The sequence below is a fragment of the Zingiber officinale genome, chromosome 5A (genome assembly GCF_018446385.1).
Source record: "Zingiber officinale cultivar Zhangliang chromosome 5A, Zo_v1.1, whole genome shotgun sequence".
In the NCBI taxonomy this organism is placed as follows: domain Eukaryota; kingdom Viridiplantae; phylum Streptophyta; class Magnoliopsida; order Zingiberales; family Zingiberaceae; genus Zingiber; species Zingiber officinale.
In genome coordinates, this window is record NC_055994.1 from 117,570,068 (window position 1) to 117,588,668 (window position 18,601).

Consider the following 18,601-nt stretch of genomic DNA (forward strand, 5'->3'; position numbering starts at 1 on the left):
ATTCAAACTCTGCTTATTTGGAAGGAAAGAAATAAAAATTATAAAAAGATTTTCACGGTGAAAAACTTTTCCTGGTATACTTAGTAAAAAAAGATCAATTACTTTTCTTATTTTATTTACCAGATGGGCAGATGGAATTATGAATCCATCCACGGATCAATTTTGGACCCATTTTTTATCCGTCCAAATCTAGTAAAAAGCAATTCCTTCCCTCTCCCAACTCGTTGGCTCGTTGCAAAATCAAATTTCTTCAACCCAACTCATAAGACACGGAACTAGATCTCTCACACAGATACACAGCAACACTGTGGTCAGCGGCCACTTGCGAGGAGGCGACCTCGCACGTCCGGCAGCCACGCACATGCGAGGCAGTAAATTTTTCCTTCAATTTTTTTTTCTTTCCTTTCCCTCGTATTTTTGTCCTTTCTCTTTCCTTTCTCTTACCCTGATAATTTTTTTTCCACCATCAATCCTTCCCCTCCCCTTCCCCTTCCCCTTCCCCTTCCCCTTTCCATCTTTTGGGCAAACAAGACCTTAGTCTCCCTAGATACCTATGACCTTGGTTGCATATCTTTATCAGGTACTATTACTGAATTGATTAAAATTTCTGTAGCCGAATAACTTTGCGGTGTCAGTATCAGTAGTTCAATAACTGCTACCTCACCTCCGCTGTGTTGCTCCATGGGGTCCTTGTGAGGTGAAGATGTCTAGCTTTGGAAGTTGCAATAAATTACATGATTTGTTGTGACAAAGATATATTTCCCTGGAAAAAGATTTTATAATTTACTAAGACAAAGATATTTACCTCAATAAAATATTACCATGAACTTAAAACGACGCTAAATTTTACAATCTGCAATTGGACATTGCCTATAGAGATGATTTTAAAACAATTTCAGCAGATAAATTAACCATTTTTTTTAAATGTTACAGTAGAAAATAAAAAATGGCAAAAGACACACTTTCAAGTTTTTTTTTACAGGTAAATTATTCTTTCTATTGCTTTTTCCCACTTCTTTCCTCTTCAGTCCACTTGTGGAAAAAAACTATAATAGATACCTTAAAGGGCAGCTGGCTGAAAGCTTTAATCCAAAATTCTTGTACTTTCATATGAAATCGTCTCGTCCTGGGTCATCATGATTTCGATAGTCATGCTCAGTGTCAGCCACGGAGAGGGCATCTGCCTCGAAGCCTTCTGGAGGAATCTCCACGGTAGTATTGGCTTGAGTCCTCTGCAACAAGAAAATGTTTGCCAAGGTACGCGACTGATCGAGCTCAAACTTATGCTCTGGTGTGTGCTCCTGATTGAATCTGCCAGGCAGCTTAGAAGTGGTGTTGTAGCATGTTTCACAGAGGTCGAAGCCGACTGTTTCTTTGCAATCTTTGCACCTGTATCTCTTTCCAGATATTGGATACAGCTGTTGATAAGATCAACAAAAGCTAATCATTTATGTAGAATTCAGATGAACATTTGAGCCAAAATAATCTTACTGATTTGTGAAACTAGAGATAGTTGCACAATGGTATCTGTAACTACCAAAAGAAATTTTGAAATTTACAATTCAGAACTTAGGCAAGCAATGTATCCTTGATAGAAAGGAAAAAGAGATCCGAAAGGAAAAGCTTAGCCTGGGTTCAGGAATGCTTCTCCAGAGGGTTGTTAGGGTCAAAAGCGCATTTTGTTGGTCTTTGACGGGTCAAGTCCCTTGAGAGGTAATTAAAGTGTTCGATAAAATTCATGTCCCAGTAGCTTTTATTAAAACCACTGCACTTCCAAAATTTATTTATAAATAAGGTTATACTGTCATCTAAAGTTACTTTCCAAAGTCAGTTTAAAAAAATAATAATAAAACTTTTGCAAATTCTTCAATGTTTGTTTTCAGTGGGCGCCCTACAAAAGAAATATCATAAATACCCTCCTCTCTAAGTATTCCATCCTTTCTGCCTTTGCAAAACCTCTTTATCAAGTCTTTTTTCTTCCTCTTCCTCTTCTTCTTCCTCTTCTCCACCAACAAGCATCTCTTCCTCTTCCTCTTCCTCTTCCTCTTCTCCACCAACAATCATGCATCCTCTATTTCTATAGTGGCAATGATTAACAAGATGCTCGATTCTGCCACATGTAGGCCACTTACGACTAAATCTGATCACGATTCAGAATTGACGATTTGATGGTTCAGAATCGCTAGTTCGACGGTTCCAGAAATATCAGCTCTTAACCTTAACTATACAAAGCGGTTACAGTTCACAGTTCGGAACCACTGATTATGCTTTGGTTCACGGTTCACGGTTCATGGCCGTTTAAGATTATTATTATTATTTATTTTAAAAAATATTTAAAATTATAATTTTATAAAAATATAAATAAGAATTTGTACTTATTTAAGTTGTCTACATATCCTCTAAAGGTATAGAAGAATTAAAACCCACAAAATTCGTTTAACTTTTTACCCTTATTACCTTAGAAAGTGACATTATTACTCAATTTCATTTTCTGCTCTCGTAGTATTAATTCCTTCAGTATCAAAGTCTTCTTTCTCGTATCTAAAAGTTGCATTCCTTATATTTTTTGCATCTTTCGTCCAATTATTTTATATTTCCAAGAATCACAAAGTAGATCGTTGTTCATCCAATATACTACTTTAAGAACCAAATGTTGCTCATAGCACCAGGAAAAGTTAAAATTTCTTTTATTATAATGGAGAGGATGAGAAAACCTTGAGGGCCATAATCATAGAATATTGAAAGCTGACTCGCTATATGTTTCACTAAAATTAAAAAAAAAAGTCAAAATAATTCTAAGTTTTTGTCTTAAACTTGAGGATCCTCATTCACAATTTGTCCGTTCACTTAATAAAAGGTATGCTTTTGCAAATTTTAATTACTAGTGCTACTAATATTTTGTATTCCCGATATATTAGTTTCTAATCCATATTTTAAACTATAATCTTTGTAAATATTATATAAATTATTTGTAATATTTTATATAATATTAGCATATCAAGGAAAGAAGAATCTTTAAATAGAATTAAAATTTCATAATACATAATTAAACTTTCATGTAAAACATAATTTAACTCTAGGGTCTAAATCAAATACAACTAAATAAATATCAAAAATATGATAAAATTATTTTTTCTATTTTTCTTTTATTACTAAAATTCATTTGTAATATATTCATTTAAAATTGAAGTTATACTCCAAAATTTCATTATAATTCAGTTCAAATCCTCGAACCGTTTCGCCTAATACAAGCAAAACATTTCGTTCCGCTCGCAGAATAGCACACCTCTAGTGTCAGCGGGCCCCAAGGCCCCTCAACGGGTTTGTGATGGCCCGGTGACACATCCAAACGCATCGTGATGGCCCGACGATGCATCTGGATAAGTCATGATGGCTTTAAGACGAGTCCGGTTGATGGCCCGAAACACATCCGAACGCATCGCACTAGCCCAGGTTCGCTGACGACGTGGAATAGGGGTGATTTTAACTTAGGTTTATTAGATTAATAATTATAATCAACTCCTATTTATGATTGAGATTAATATATTTAATATTTAAAAAATACTTAAACTATATCAGCATGACACGAAATGTTATCGAAATAGTATTGTTCTGGTCTGGGACCGAAACCTCGACACGGTTCGAGATTTTAAACTATGCTATAAGTAAATGAGAAATATAATCATAAATACCGAAAAGTTGTTCTATTGCGTAAATTAAATATTTTTAAACTTTAATAAATGTTATTACTCCATTAATGTGAAAATAAATATGCATTAGGATTATTAGTATTTTATGCAAAAAAAATAAATAAATATAATAATTTTTATATTGAAATAAATTTTATAATAATTGAATTCCAACAGACGAATATTTTTTAAATTTCATTTCATTAGTTTTATAAAATCTACTTCATTATTTCATTTTATAGGATGTGACCATAAATAAAAATTTTAATTGGTTTGATTTGATTTTTAAAAATTTTAATCTATTTAAAACACATAAATTTAAAACATCACATATGTAACAAATATGATAAAATAAATCATCAATAACAAACTTATATAAATTTAAGTTCATCAATACTTACTCTAGTAAAACTAACATTATTAAATGATATTGAAATTATTTTAGAAGTTAATCTAAATTCTTCAAAATAAAGCATAATAATTGAGAAATGTTGTGAGTAGTGTGTGCTTCATCGAAATCTCGATATGTTAATAAACATTTTGAATTGTCCATGATTTATCAATCCAATGGCAAGTCACACACATATATAAATGAATTTGTTAATGGTCACTCCAACAAATATCATAATATAAAAAAATTATATTATGTAATTTAGTAAATTCTTTAATTAAATCATTTTTTCTGTGTAGTTGAACACATTTAGCAAATGGATTAAGTGATTCTTGACAGAAATCTTGAAATATACATTTAGACCAAAAACTAAAAAAAATATTCTACACTTAATTTATTATCAGAATATTTAAATAAACTTGAATTAGTACCTCGATTAGTCAATGAAAATATGGGCAATTGCGTTTAAGAACATTCGACCCTAAATTTTGTCGAGTGTTTTGTTTAAACATGTCACTTCAATGACCCATAATCGTTGCTTGATTGGAAATTTATAGAAGATTTGCAATACTTAACATTTTGCACGCAATTCTCTAAATGGAAGAGTGATTTTATCAAAATGTTTAGTAAAAACAAACCATTTTAATGAAACAGTATCCCAAACCTTAGAAGTTTTACTTCGTTGTGTTTCGAATGTCGGAAGTAGCTCTAGTTCATCGATAATTAAATATCGTCGAGATCCATATTTGGATTAACTATTCATTTGCCCTTCCAAGACTAAGATGAACCTCCTTTCATTAGAATTGAAGAATTGAAGTTGAAAGTGATCAAAATTTTGAAATTCAAAGACGAGAATACAGAAGGTGATGTGAAAATAATGAAATGAGTTGTGTATTTATAGAGTTTGAAAAATAACATACATTAAATCGTAGTCATTGATCAAATAATCTTAACTGTTTTTAAAAAAATGAAAAAAAAATTCCAATGACTAGATCCAATGATCTAAATCGTCAATTAACGTTTAACTCAAAAAAAGAAAATTGAACAGATGATTTGAATCGCCGGTTTGAAACGGCAGCTCAAATTGTCGTTCACGATTAATTTGGGGTCGGAATTGTAACCAGCCCAACTCTAGATATGTCAGTTCCAATTCGAGCCCATTTAATCGTGTCAATGGGTAACCAACCCATTAACCTAATTACGGATCTGGACCAAACCCGATTCGGACCCATTCTGTAGTAGTTTACCTACAACTGGGACCCCAAGCTTCATGTCTTCTCCTGCTTCTTTATTGGTCCTCTTCGATGTTTTTACTGCATTTTATGATGGCGAGTGTCCTACACAGTCTCTGTGTCAACTCCACCATGGGGATTGACAATTAGTATGAAATAAAAGTGGTTGCTAACTCTAGGCTCTTATTGTCGATTTGGAACCCCATAAATTTGATTTTCTTGTCTTTTATTAGTTAGGTTCCTATGCTCCCATGTGTTTGTTATTATAGTATATTAAAATATGGACTATCTACATTTATGTAATTTTTAATTACACCCTTGATAAGTAGAGTCAAGATCTTACGACTCTATTGTTCTACCACCTAGAGAATTTACAGACTAGTAGAAGAAAAAATGGTTGGATTGGGTCTGAGGATAATGGTAAAGCTTGTTGCAAGCAAGTTAGCCACAACTAGAGATCATGCAGATTCCCTTCGGCTAAAAACGTTTGCTTGCGAAATGACAACAAATGGACAAAGAATTATTTATTGAGAAAACACGAACTGCAAATGGGATTTTGTGGTTATTATCCTAATTTTAACTAGTTTTGAATTGTGTTTTAAAATCAACTCATATGGTAATTTTGTAATTTATTAATGGTATTCAGACAGAGACGAATTTATGCTTACATATCTTTTTAAATGCTTTAAATAGTGATTCTAAATAGCTTGATGCACTTCATTGAAATTTTCACTTTTAAATAACCAAATGACTCGAAAATGATCCAGAAATTTTATTTCTGGACAAAACTATCAGATACTCCTTGTTCAAAATGTCAATTTCAGAAATGGCAGATGTAGTGCTGGAGGTGATTAAAGTTCAGCTATGATGTTTATCTGGACGTCTTTATTTACTACAAACAATTTGTGAAATTGTCATTCAAATTTGCTATTTGTATATTACATCTAAACATTAAACAACAACCATCAAAACTTATCCCGCTAAATGGGGTTAGTTATATGGATCCTTCTACACATTAGATTTTATCCTCTATTTCATCATTTATATTTAAATAAATTTTATCTTATGTTATTATTATTATTATTATTAACCAAGTTTTTTTATCTTCCTCTTCTTGAATATTTATCATAATTTCACAACCCCTAATTGAAACATTTACCGATCGTCTAAGTATATGTTCAAATAAACATATTTTCCGGAGTTTACCCTTAAAGATACAATTCTGACTTTCTTTCTAATATTCTCATTTCTTATATTATTCATCCTCGTATGTCCGCATATGCACCTTAGCATTCTCATCTCTGCAACTCTCATCTTCTACTCAAGTATTCCAGTCATAACTCATCATTCAACTACATATAACATAGATGTCTAACCACCAATTTGTAGAACTTTTCTTTATATTTTAAAGGTATTTTACGATCTCAAAGAGCACATGACGCTCTCTTCCATTTCAACCATCTTACTTCAAAATAAAACATCTCTCAATTCCTCTATCCTTTTGAAAAAAAATGATAATAAATACTTAAAGCTCAGTTACAGATAACTTTATCATTTCCTATCTTAACAATTGTATCATTACGTTTAATATTGCTAAACTTAAATTTTATATATTCTGTCTTTACTCTATTAAGCCTAAAATCTTTCACTTCTAATGTTTTCTACCCAGATTCAAGTTTAGCATTTACTCCTTTACATCTCATCTACCAAAACAATATAATATGTAAACAACATGCACAACAGTACCGTATCTTGAATATGTCCTGTGAGTGTCCATGATTAATATAAAAAAAGGGATTGAACTAATCCTTAGGCTAGGATGGAAATAAAAATCGTGGAAAGATTTCCATGGTAGAAACCTTCCCTCTATTTTCCTTCGTCAAAATAGATGAATTATTTTCCTTTCTTTTGTTACCAAATGGGCAGACGAAATTGTGAATCCATCAACGAGTCAAAGCAATTCCCTCTTCCCAACTCCCAACTCGCTCTGACCCAACTGAGTCCGCACGAGGCAGCGACCTCGTGGCCGGCACTCCTACACGAGGTGGCGACCTCATGCAACCATGACCGATGTGCCACAAGCACGAGATCGCTTCACATGTCTGTGTGATTGACGGAGCCGCTAGCAAGAGGTCACCTAGCGAGCACGAGGTCACCGCAACCTGTAGCCTCACGAGCAGGATGTGGCCATGGCCTACGGCCTCGTAAGAGCGAGGATGTCGGCGGCACCGTGAGCGAGAGGATGTCGACGACATAGCGAGCGAGAGGACGTTGTGGCACCACGAGTGAAAGCTAGTGCAAGGTCGCTACGGCCTATGGTCTCGCAAGAACAAAGTCTCCATGGCCACCTCACGCCCGTTGGACAGGTACACAATTTGGTCCTTCGTTTTTTTTTTCTTGCTTTCCCTTGGATTCTTTTCTTTCTCTTTCCTTTCTCTTTACCATTCCCTACAAAATTTTTTCCACCATCAATTCCTTTCTTTCTCCTTCCATCTTTTAGAGTAAACTAACCCTATCTTTATGAAAAATACTTCAATTACTCCACTTGAAGTCTTCACTATTGTCATTACATCTTCATATATATCTTAATTATTTCAATATATACTACACTAACACCTCTCTTTTCTAAATTCTTCATATAAGAGCATCCACAATAAGATCAAAAATTTGTGGTCCCCGCATCCACATCATCAATCAAATATCTTATTTCTTAAATATCCCAAATCCCACAATCAAATATCCCACAAACTAAATATTTATGGGGTCCGCCTATTAAATGTCCCACTATAAAATATTCCAAATTCCATCATTAAATATATTTTTTAAAATTTTTTTTTTGTTAAAAAAACAAAGAGAGAGAGAAAGAGAAATCGTCGGGCATAACTCTATGGCCGATGATTTCAAATTTCCTCTATAATATCCCCCCTTCCAATAGGGGATATTTGAGATTGAAGATATTTTGAGAAATATCCCCTCCAAATATGGATGCTCTAATTTCTCTTAAGATGCTATCATAAGTTTTTCGTAGATCGACAAATACCATGCTTTTGTCCCGATACTTTTCAATTAGTTATCTAAGAAGATGTATAATTTCTATTGACTTTCGAAACATATCACCATGGTCTCCTTAATTTTTTTATTGCTTTTTCCTAAAGTTTTATGGTATGACTCATTAGTTTAATATTCCTTTAGTTTGCATAATTGTATACGTCTTTGTTCTTTTATAAGATAATTAGAGTACTTATCCTCCGTTAATCGAGTATTCTTTTGTTTTCAATATTAGGATGAATAACTTTGTAAGTCATTCAATACTTTATTTTCCTATGCAAATCATACCTCTATCGAAATATTATATAGTCTAATTACTTTTTGTATTTTGCATTTCATTTAAAACTTATTCTACTCTAAAGTTTGAATTATACAATAAAAATTTAAATTTCTTTGACATATTTAAATTACCTAAGTCGATCACCTAAACCTTCATTAAAATACCTCTTCCATCACTCTTTTATGTCCTCATCATTCAATAGTATTCTATTGCATTAATCTTTAATTCATCTTATTTTGGATAAGATTTGTTATCTTTCTCTCTCTCGCTCGCTATAGTTAGTCTATTAATATCCTTTTTCCCTTCTTTTGTATCATGTTGTTGATATAAATATTCAAAAGTTTCATTCTTAATTTCATTACTATTTTCTTGACACCTTTCTATTATATATTTTTTTAAGTTTTATTCGTTCTTAGAAGTCTATAATACCATATATATTATTTGTTTTTCTTTCATTTTCTCTTATATTTTCTCATTCCACCATCAAGATTTTTTACTTATGGAGCACGTCCCTTTGACTCACCGAGTGCACTCTTAGCTACCATTTCAACTTTAATGTCATCCATGTCGTATTCGAGCCGCTATATATTTTTCCTAATACTTACGCCTACCCTCTTTTTATACCTATTATTTAACTCCCACCACTTAATTCTAAGAGTCGTACACATTTTTCTTCTATTGATATTATGTTTGAGGCACATATCTAACACTACTAACCTATGCTAGCTAGTTAAGTTTTCCATAAAGATGACTGATCCTGCGTCAAGACTTTCGAGATTGATACACCGATAACGAGATGAGGGTGTTGACTGCTGCCACTGAAATCCGCAAAAGGAAGTGTTGGTGAGGGAAGCACCAGACGGTCGAACGTGTGTTTTGATTATGTCAAAGGATTCAAAGTTAAAGTTATTTGTTGTCTGACAAGTTTGAATAAGATTGCAGGAAAGTCCCAAGTGTTCTAGGCAAAAGTCCTAGCTACGATTAGGCAGGTGGAAAACTCTAGGGGTGGTAACCCTATGTCCTAGGGGGTGGTAACCCTATGTGAGGAAAAGTCCTAGTTGCGGTAAGGCAAATGGAAAACCCTAGGGGGTGGTAACTCTAGTTCTTAGGGGTGGTAACCCTAAGCAGAAAGTATTAGCGGGTCGAGAGATTCGGGTAAAATCCTAGAGTCGGGGACTCTAGGTTGAAATCTTGGTGTCGCGAATCGGGTGGAAGTCTGGACGGGTCGTGGAGCAGACGTCCAGCATGAAGACCGGAAGCTTCGGACGCTGAGCAAAAGTCCAATTGGTCTGGAGGATCAATCTGGCAACAAGTAAACTCTCCTGAGAGGAGTAGATGAGGGTGTGTTCCCCGATGAAGGAACAATAGGCGTCGATTCGACCTAGGGCTTCCAGAGCGAAATTCGAAGTCAAAATCGGACAGTCCGGTGACTGTCAAATACTTATATTTATCTTATTTTATTGTGCTAACTTTGTTTTGCAGGATATACTTTGTTTATAGACTAATATACCTTGCAGGAAGGGAATTGCACAAGAGAATGCTTGGATGAACAGTGTCTGAGGCGCTTTCGGGTTGTTGGAGGCGCCCGGGCGCCTTGGCTGCAGCTACGTAGGAAGCAGGGCAGAAGGTACCTTCCAAGGACGCTGAAGGCGCCTTGGATAGCTGATGGAAGGCACCTTCCAAGGACGCTGAAGGCGCCTTCGGGTGGATAATCAGCGACCGCATCGGAGCTTATCGACGACCGAGATTTGGGGGATAAGAGTTCGCTGAAGGAGCCCTCCAAGGAGCTTGAAGGTGCCTTCAAACGACCCTATATAAGCAGGTCACGAATTGATGCAGAATAAATACTTCTCTTTGCGATCTTTCTACTGCGCATTGCTCTACAAGACGAACCTAGGACTCAGTGACGCGACTCTGACGATCGAACTCAGGATACCGAGTGACGCATCTCCGACGACCAAAAGCTCGAGATCTGAAAAGTCATCAGTATACTTTTATTGTTGCACTTAAAATATAAATCATTGTACTTGTAATTCTGCGAATTTATAGTGATTGACCACCAAAAGTACTCTTACATGCGGGCCTTGGAGTAGGAGTCGCCACAGGCTCCGAACCAAGTAAATCCTTGGTGTTTGCGATTTGATTTTTATTATTCCGCTGCGTATTTACGAAACGAACGTGAAAGTCACGAGTGTTATTCACCCCCACCCCCTCTAGCGCTTTACGATCCTACAGGAAGGAGGTTGGAGGGAGGAACTACCATCTCCTTGAGCACCTAGAGAATCACATAAACCTGAACAGGGTTAAAATGATGTTGGGATACCCAGCATTGCCACTCCGAAGCTCAAGTAAGAACCAACAGGAAAGTAGATGAAGAATATAAGCAACAAGTAGTAGAGTTCTTGGGAGTAGACCTTTGCCCTTTTACCTCTCCTTGCTAACCCTGTTTATATTCTTCATTGGTGGCCTTTTGCCTTTTATGTGTTAATGCATGATCTTTATGATTTCAATGGCTTTTGACCTTCTCTTGTATTAATGATCATCTAATGGCTTTTGAACTTCTCTTGTATTGTATTAATGATCATATGATGGCTTTTGACCTTCTCTTGTATTGTATTAATGATCATTTGATGACTTTTAACCTTCTCTTGTATTAATGATCATCTAATGGCATTCACACCTTCCTGTGCTATGGTAATAGTTCGTTGTCTTTAATGTATTGATGAAAGGTGCTTCGAGGTATATTAATTATGCATAATTTGGGGGCTTCTGGTTACTTTGGTTTGAGATCAGGTGAAAAGGATATCATAAGCATTATATAACCAATCGGGAAACCAGGTATACGACTTTGGTGTTTACCGGTCGGGTGACCCAAGGCCTACACCTTTGTCGTATCTGGTCGTTCGAATGAGGTAAACCCTTGCCTGGTGTTTGACTCATGCGATGTCTGCACGGCCGGTCGGGAATGGCGTTGCCCCTAGCGCCTAGCCCTAGTGACGCCCAGGCAAACACGGCCAGTCGGGAGTATTAGCCGGAGTAGCCTCACGAACCTCGCCCCAGTCGACATGGTTCAAGCCAATCTTACCCAAATAAGCTACCTTGAGTTGAATTTTGTCTTCCGCGTAAGCAGCTATCTTGACCCTTGTGGAGAACACGTGGAGGCTCTACCATTCCCCCACATCCCAAGCCTTACAATCTTTACAAATCATTATATTCTTCTTTCTAACCATAAAAAAAAAGTCAATTTGTAACTTATTATTCTCACTTTTGTATCTGACCAAGTTTTCTTTTCTTTTTTTAAAAAACATCTTAACTATTATAAGATTATATGCTATCGTAAAATTCAATATAGTTTTTCCTTAATTTCTTATTCCAAACTCACAACTCTATGGGACCTTATCATATTTCTCATTTTTCATTACTATATGTCCATTAGATTTCCTATTAAAATCATTTCGTTTTGCAGAATATTTTGTAATACCTCATCTAAGTCATCTCAAAGCATAGATTTAGTGTCTTCGTCTACTTAAGGTGCATATGTGTTAATTACATTGATAGTTTCTTTTGTTACCACTATCTTAAGAATTATAATCGTATCTCTCTTTCGTGTTACTCATACTATTATATCCTTTAGTGAACTATCTACAACAATACCTACTTCATTTCTTATTTTACTCTTTGTGTATCATAACTTAAAATTCGAGTTCTATATCATTTATACCTTCTCTTCTACCTATTTTGAAGCTTGTACACATAAAATATTAATTCTTATTTTAAACATCATATTTATTACCTTCATTGTTTTACTAGTGAGCGTCCTATATTCCATATTTCAAATCTTAAATAATTAATTTTCCTATAATATTTATTTTTATCTAATCTATGATATGAGAATTCTTGCATATTTAATTCTATATCCAAGTTCTCATGGAGATGTAGTAGTAGTTTGATAGATCTATTCATTGAGCATTTGCCTAAAATTCAACATTGACTGACAACCTAGCATAACCCTTACCCTTTTTCATCTGAGATTAGTTCTAAACATCGACGGGTTTATATATACAACATCTAAACATACATCTTATTTCTAAAACATGACAATTACTTTGTAGTCCTCCAAATCAACAATAAGAGGTTGGGAGCCAATAACCACTTCCATTTCGTATTAACTATCAAGCTCCATAATGGGGGCAACATTGAGGTGTGTGGGGTGGCGACCTCCTAGTCAAGTGATGTGTTGATGCAAAGTCCAATAAAGGAATTAGAGAGGAGGCCCTTGGTGTCAAGGCCAATGAGTAAGAGAAGACGTGTAGCTTGCAATCCCACTTGCGAGGTGGCCCACATATGATGGAGCATGGAGTCAAGCGTCTTGTTCAGTTGCAGCTTAAGTAGTGATCACAACTACATAAGCTCCAACATATGCAAACCAACTGAGGTCATCATCGCTACCACCATGGAACAAAGGATGTATGTTTCCTATGGTTGGTTGAGAAAGATGGAGAAGAGGAAGAGGACAAAGGAGATAGGCTCCAGTGGCATCCATAAGGGCGAAAAGGAGGTAAGCCTTAGAAAGGAGGATATTCAAGGTATATCCTTTGGGTATGTGGTGCCTTGTGCCTTTTGTGTAATTAAAATATAAGGAATACCATAGGAATAAAAACTCAAGCACCCTTTAAAAATGTTGTAAAAAATTACTGTAAAAATTAAATAAGACCAAATATTAATATTGAATATTAAAATATAATTTTAAAACGGTTGTACAATTCCTATGATGATATTTTACCATTTAAATTTGTGATGTTTAAATAATATTTTATTGGCAAATATCAAATTATTATTTATATGTTAATAATATAATAAATCATATTAAAATTTTAAAAACTAGAAAAATATTCTAATTATTATTTAATATATAAAAATCAATCATTGAGATAATATTTAAATAATTGAAGAATATCATTATATTATTATAAATTATATTAAAATAACAAAACAACTCAAACATATTAGAATCATTATTCTATTGAATGAATAAATGATATTGTTTATATGTTATGAAATCTTGAAATATGTATTAATAATAAAATTGTTAATGAATATATATGCTAGAAACATTGTGTTATCTACAAATAAATTTTTTTATTATAATATAGTATTTACTATATTATAATGAATATAATAAAATAATAATGATAATATATTATATTGATAAAAATATAAAAAAAAAAGGAAGAAATATATGATTTATTTGAAATTTTAATTGATAATATATTCTAAGTATTTATATCATCATTATTATTATTTTATTTAAAGTCAAAGTTCTTTCTAGTTGGACTTTTATCGACAATTGTAAAATTACTTTATTTTGAGAATTATTTTGAGATGTAGGTTACTAAATAAGCAAACACTAAGCAACTTTTATAATTTATATGATGCAAAGTGCATTCACTAAATGCATTTTAAGTGTAGATACAATGTTAAATCCAGTCTTAACCCTAATGCCCTCTTTACTTTGAAGCGAGGACGAAAGGAATGATGGATTATACAAGAACTGAGACATCTTTCTTCATTTACCTATTATAAAAGTAATCGTTCATGTACAATTTTCGATCATTTTTTTGTCCACCTAAATACGGGCATTTCCTTACTGCAATAATTCTAGTGACTAAGAATCTGCAAACTCACAACCGCTATAAGCTCGGGGCAGGTCGAGAATCACTTGAGGGCATTGTAAACTCATGGGCAAGCCGCAAATCACTCACAGCCAGGTCGCGAATGGTCTACTGCAATCTCGAGCTCATGGCTAAGCCGACACATCCTCATGGTGTGGATGTGAATCAAGGCTATCGAAGATGCACCCCCTTACCTTTCTCCTTCCCCCCTTCTTTCCATCTTTCTCTTTCCTTTCCATTCTTTTTAGTTTTTTCCCTTTTCCACTACGGATTTTTTTCACACCTTAAATTCCTTTCCCTCCTCTATCTGCATTTCACCCTTCTTTATCTTCCCTTTCCATTCTTTTCTCATCCTTTTCCGGGGTGAATTTTTTTCCTCACCTTTAATTCCTTTCCTTCCTCTATCTGCACCTCGGGGTAAAGAATGCCTAAATATTAAACAAATGGGAGAAATTAATTTTACTAATTCGTAAAATTACAGATAATCCACAATGATATCAGTAACTATCCAAACAATAATTTGGTGTCTTCAGTGAGAAATATTAGACAATAGGTGAAATTGGGATTCTAGAACAGAAATGCACATTGTAAAGCAGAATGCATCAACGAAGTCTATTTTAGCGTAATGTTATAAAGCAGTTTAACATAAAAGGTTGAAAAGGAAAAGGGAAAGGAACTGCGAGCATACCCCACATGAATCACAGCCGACTCCTACATGAATATCATGCATGTCTTGAGTAAACCATGAATCCATGGTTTCAGACGGTATCTTTGCTTTCAGATTCTGTGTTTGAACAGCATCTACAATCCGTAAAGGTAAAAACATAAGAAATATATAGGAAAAGAATCATGGAAATATTTACGAATCCTCAAAGGCAACCTAATCCAATTGTAGACAAGATATTTAGGAAGAATAGTAGAGAGCAATAGGAAGAAAAAAAGACATCCAAAGATGAGAAAGAGAGTTTGAACTAAATTAAGGGAAAGGAAAAGAAGAGAGCGAAGGGAAGGTAACAATTTGGCTTGCATAAGAAAGCTGTAGAAGAGGGAGAAGTAAGAGTGGGAAGAAATCAAAATTCTATCAACTTTCAACCATAGGAGTCTTACGCATTACAAAGGATGCATATGGAAATACAACTCACTAGTGAAGAGACTAATTACCTTACACTGATCACTGAAAAATTCTCTACAATGTAATAATATTTCAGGTGTAAGACAAAGTTACGTTTTAAATTTTTTGTTGGATTGTTTAAAAAATCAGGAGAATGAAAACTTGTGCTTATGTTAGCCTCTGCTTTACATGATTAATTACCCTCAATATCAGGGTAATCAGAAGACAATTTCCCTCAGATTTAGCATGGATATAGATAGAAAAACTTACTTGCTGATGGAATAACAGCTAGAGATTGAGTTTTCTTAAGATGCACTTGTTCTCTTCTCACGGCATATTCTGTTGGGAATGCTTCTTCTAGGAAATGATGCAGATCGAAGCACACATTTGGAAACTCACCAGGATGAAGACTTTCACAAATTTGACATTGAAGAGGATCCCCACTTAAGCCATATAGGCAAGTCTCACAATATACTACAAGAACGATACAAAGATTATAGATAAATTATCATAGAAATGTTGTGCCTAATCCCTACTTAGTAACTCACCATGTCCACAATTAAGAACCATAGGTTTATATATCATTACTTCGCACAATGAACATAATACATCATCTACAGAAATGCTCCTTTTCATGGTCTTCTCAGGAGAAAGCTTTAGCAATTCAGTGTGTCTGCTATCATCGACATATTCACTAGAACCCACCCCGCCTTCAAATAGAAAAAAAAAATCAATTATGGAGTAAAGAAAGATCAATAGTAAGATAAGCTATAACCCTTACCAGAATTTAGTTTCTTCTCACATAACTGATCCACCAACTGGGGTGAATAGATGTCTGCACTTTTTTCTTCCTCTAAAATACAGGACAAGGTAAAGTAAACACTCAATTCACATAACGAGAAAAATCAAAGAATTTAGCTTAACATTTTCACAGACTAAGTTTAATTGTTTTAGGTGTTCACCAAACACTTCCATTTCCCTCCTCTTGTAGGCCTCAGGTTCAAGTTTTAACAGCAAGTAATGGAGCAACTGGCAAATATTTGGGAAATGATAGTAAGGCTGCCTGCAAATAGGGCAATATGATGCTCGGAACCCATGCATGGCTTTGTTCACACACCAAAAACAAGAAGTATGTCCACATGCTGCATTACAGAAAAATGAGTAATAGAATATTTGTACTTGTAATAGAGAATGGAAAAGGTGACGACTTACCAAGCACAACTGGTTTGTAGAGCAGATCCCTGCAATATCAGATATTGAAATTTGTAGCTGAGAAACTAAAAGAACTAAAATAGCACCTCAAGAAAAGTATTTAAGTTCAACATGAATTAATAATCTGGTGAATCTCACACAGTAGGGAATAATATTCTAAAAGAATTCATATATAATCATAAAGAAAATTGCTTTGTGCAGGTAAACTGATTCTAAAGGCTCTAAGGTAGTCAGTATATCGTGTTCAACAACATCCCAGTGTAAACGCGCATGTAAAAACAACTTATTATCATAAATGAATGAAATTTTCCACGAGAACATATGATGTGGTGTAATTCCCAGTTAAAGCATTTCAACGGAATCCTTGATTGTTTGATTTCTAGTAGCATAGAGGCCACCCAAAACCACTACGGTGGGTCTATTGAAGGATACCGCACAATAGATCACACCTCTATAATTTTTTTCCCCCTTTTCGTTGCTCTCCATCTCATCTTCTGCATCAGTCACAATCATGCACGAACTTGCATACGAGAAAACCTTCTGACATCATCAGATCATTCATAACGAAATTTCTCTCTACTGGTAAACCTTCTTCAGAAAAATCAACATTGCTTCCTTCAAGACGAAGCACTCTCGAGAGATAGCTAATCCGGAGGAACCCTTGAATTACGATGTGGCTTCTACGCGAAGGCAATACGTCAGATTCACTAAAAAAACTGAAGATACACGATCAAAGACAAAAAATCCAGTCGTTCGAACAGAAAACCCCCGAAACGAAAGAAGACGCGAAGAAGCGAACGAGAATGATCTGGCAAAAATGGAGAGGACAAAGATCACTCACAGGCAAACGCAGCACTCAAAGCGAGAGCCAGAACCGCTTTCCGAGGGATCGGCCACCGCCGGGGAAGAGGCGGTGTTGGGCACCTCGCCGTTGGCCATTGCTTCTAACGCGACGAGAGTCGTCGTCAGATGAAGGGAAGGCGTGCGCTGCGTCGGTTGCGTACGGATCGATCGTTATCTGAACCCGAGGAATCGTCGAAGGTGGCATCGCCGCAGCTTTATCTTAATTTTCCACAAATTTGTAAATTGTAAATTTAATTTTAAAGTGATTTACGTTTTTTAGTCACAGGTGATGTTAAGCCTAACCGACCATTTCACGAATGTCGATTTTTAATCTTAACCGACCGTTATAGTTGCTGGTTCAACATCGTTGATTATGATTAAACGATTTTAGATTATTATTATTTTTTTATTTAAAGAATTAAAATTTAAAAATATATAAATTTTACTATTTTATTAAAAATCTCTCCTCTTTACTAACTAATTTTGATAAAGCCTAAAATAAATTTAGGTCAATATCTTTTTTTCTATTCACACTAAAAATAATTTCAAAGTTTATTAGTAATTCCACAAGCGAAACAATCAGTGATCTAGAGTTCAAGACTCAGCTGCGACATATTATTATGAATTTATCTCATCATTAATTTTCTCTGATTGTTTTATATAAAATAATATAATTCTCTTTACTCCCACATCTTATAATTGACAAAAGTCGGCTGACATTCGAAAATTCAAACAATTCGAATTCTCAAAGACCCAAATAATTCAGATTTTCAAAAGTTAGGTATTTTACCCTAATGACTCTACTTTAGTATTTTAATGCTAAAATACTTTAATTAATATAATTTCATTATAAAGGGTCAATATGATTTCAATGTATTATATTACACACGCGCCACACGTGTGCACGATCACTAGTATTTATAAAAGAATTGTATTTATTTAAATTAATCATACCGTTTGTTTATTTTTTTATTATTATTTTTTATAATTCAGTATTTGGATTTTCAATTCAACTAATCGAAGAGATTAACTATATTGTGATCTCACATACAGGCCACTAAATAAATCTAAAATGCATAAATAAATCCTAACATAACATCCAACGTTATTAGTAGTTCAAACT

At 34.5% G+C, this 18,601-nt stretch overlaps 1 protein-coding gene across 1 annotated transcript; it reads right to left on the reverse strand.

Annotated features, from left to right (window-relative positions):
• Positions 1–882: 882 nt before the first annotated feature.
• Positions 883–17,689, reverse strand: LOC121981470 (E3 ubiquitin-protein ligase PRT1-like). Its single transcript, XM_042534001.1, has 8 exons — positions 17,477–17,689; positions 16,636–16,664; positions 16,386–16,565; positions 16,205–16,276; positions 15,972–16,133; positions 15,694–15,897; positions 15,001–15,113; positions 883–1,418 (listed from the first exon to the last, which is right to left on the reverse strand). Exons 1-8 carry the CDS (start codon positions 17,572–17,574, stop codon positions 1,107–1,109), a joined length of 1,170 nt encoding a protein of 389 aa, XP_042389935.1. The 5' UTR covers positions 17,575–17,689; the 3' UTR covers positions 883–1,106.
• Between the last annotated feature and the right edge of the window lie 912 nt (positions 17,690–18,601).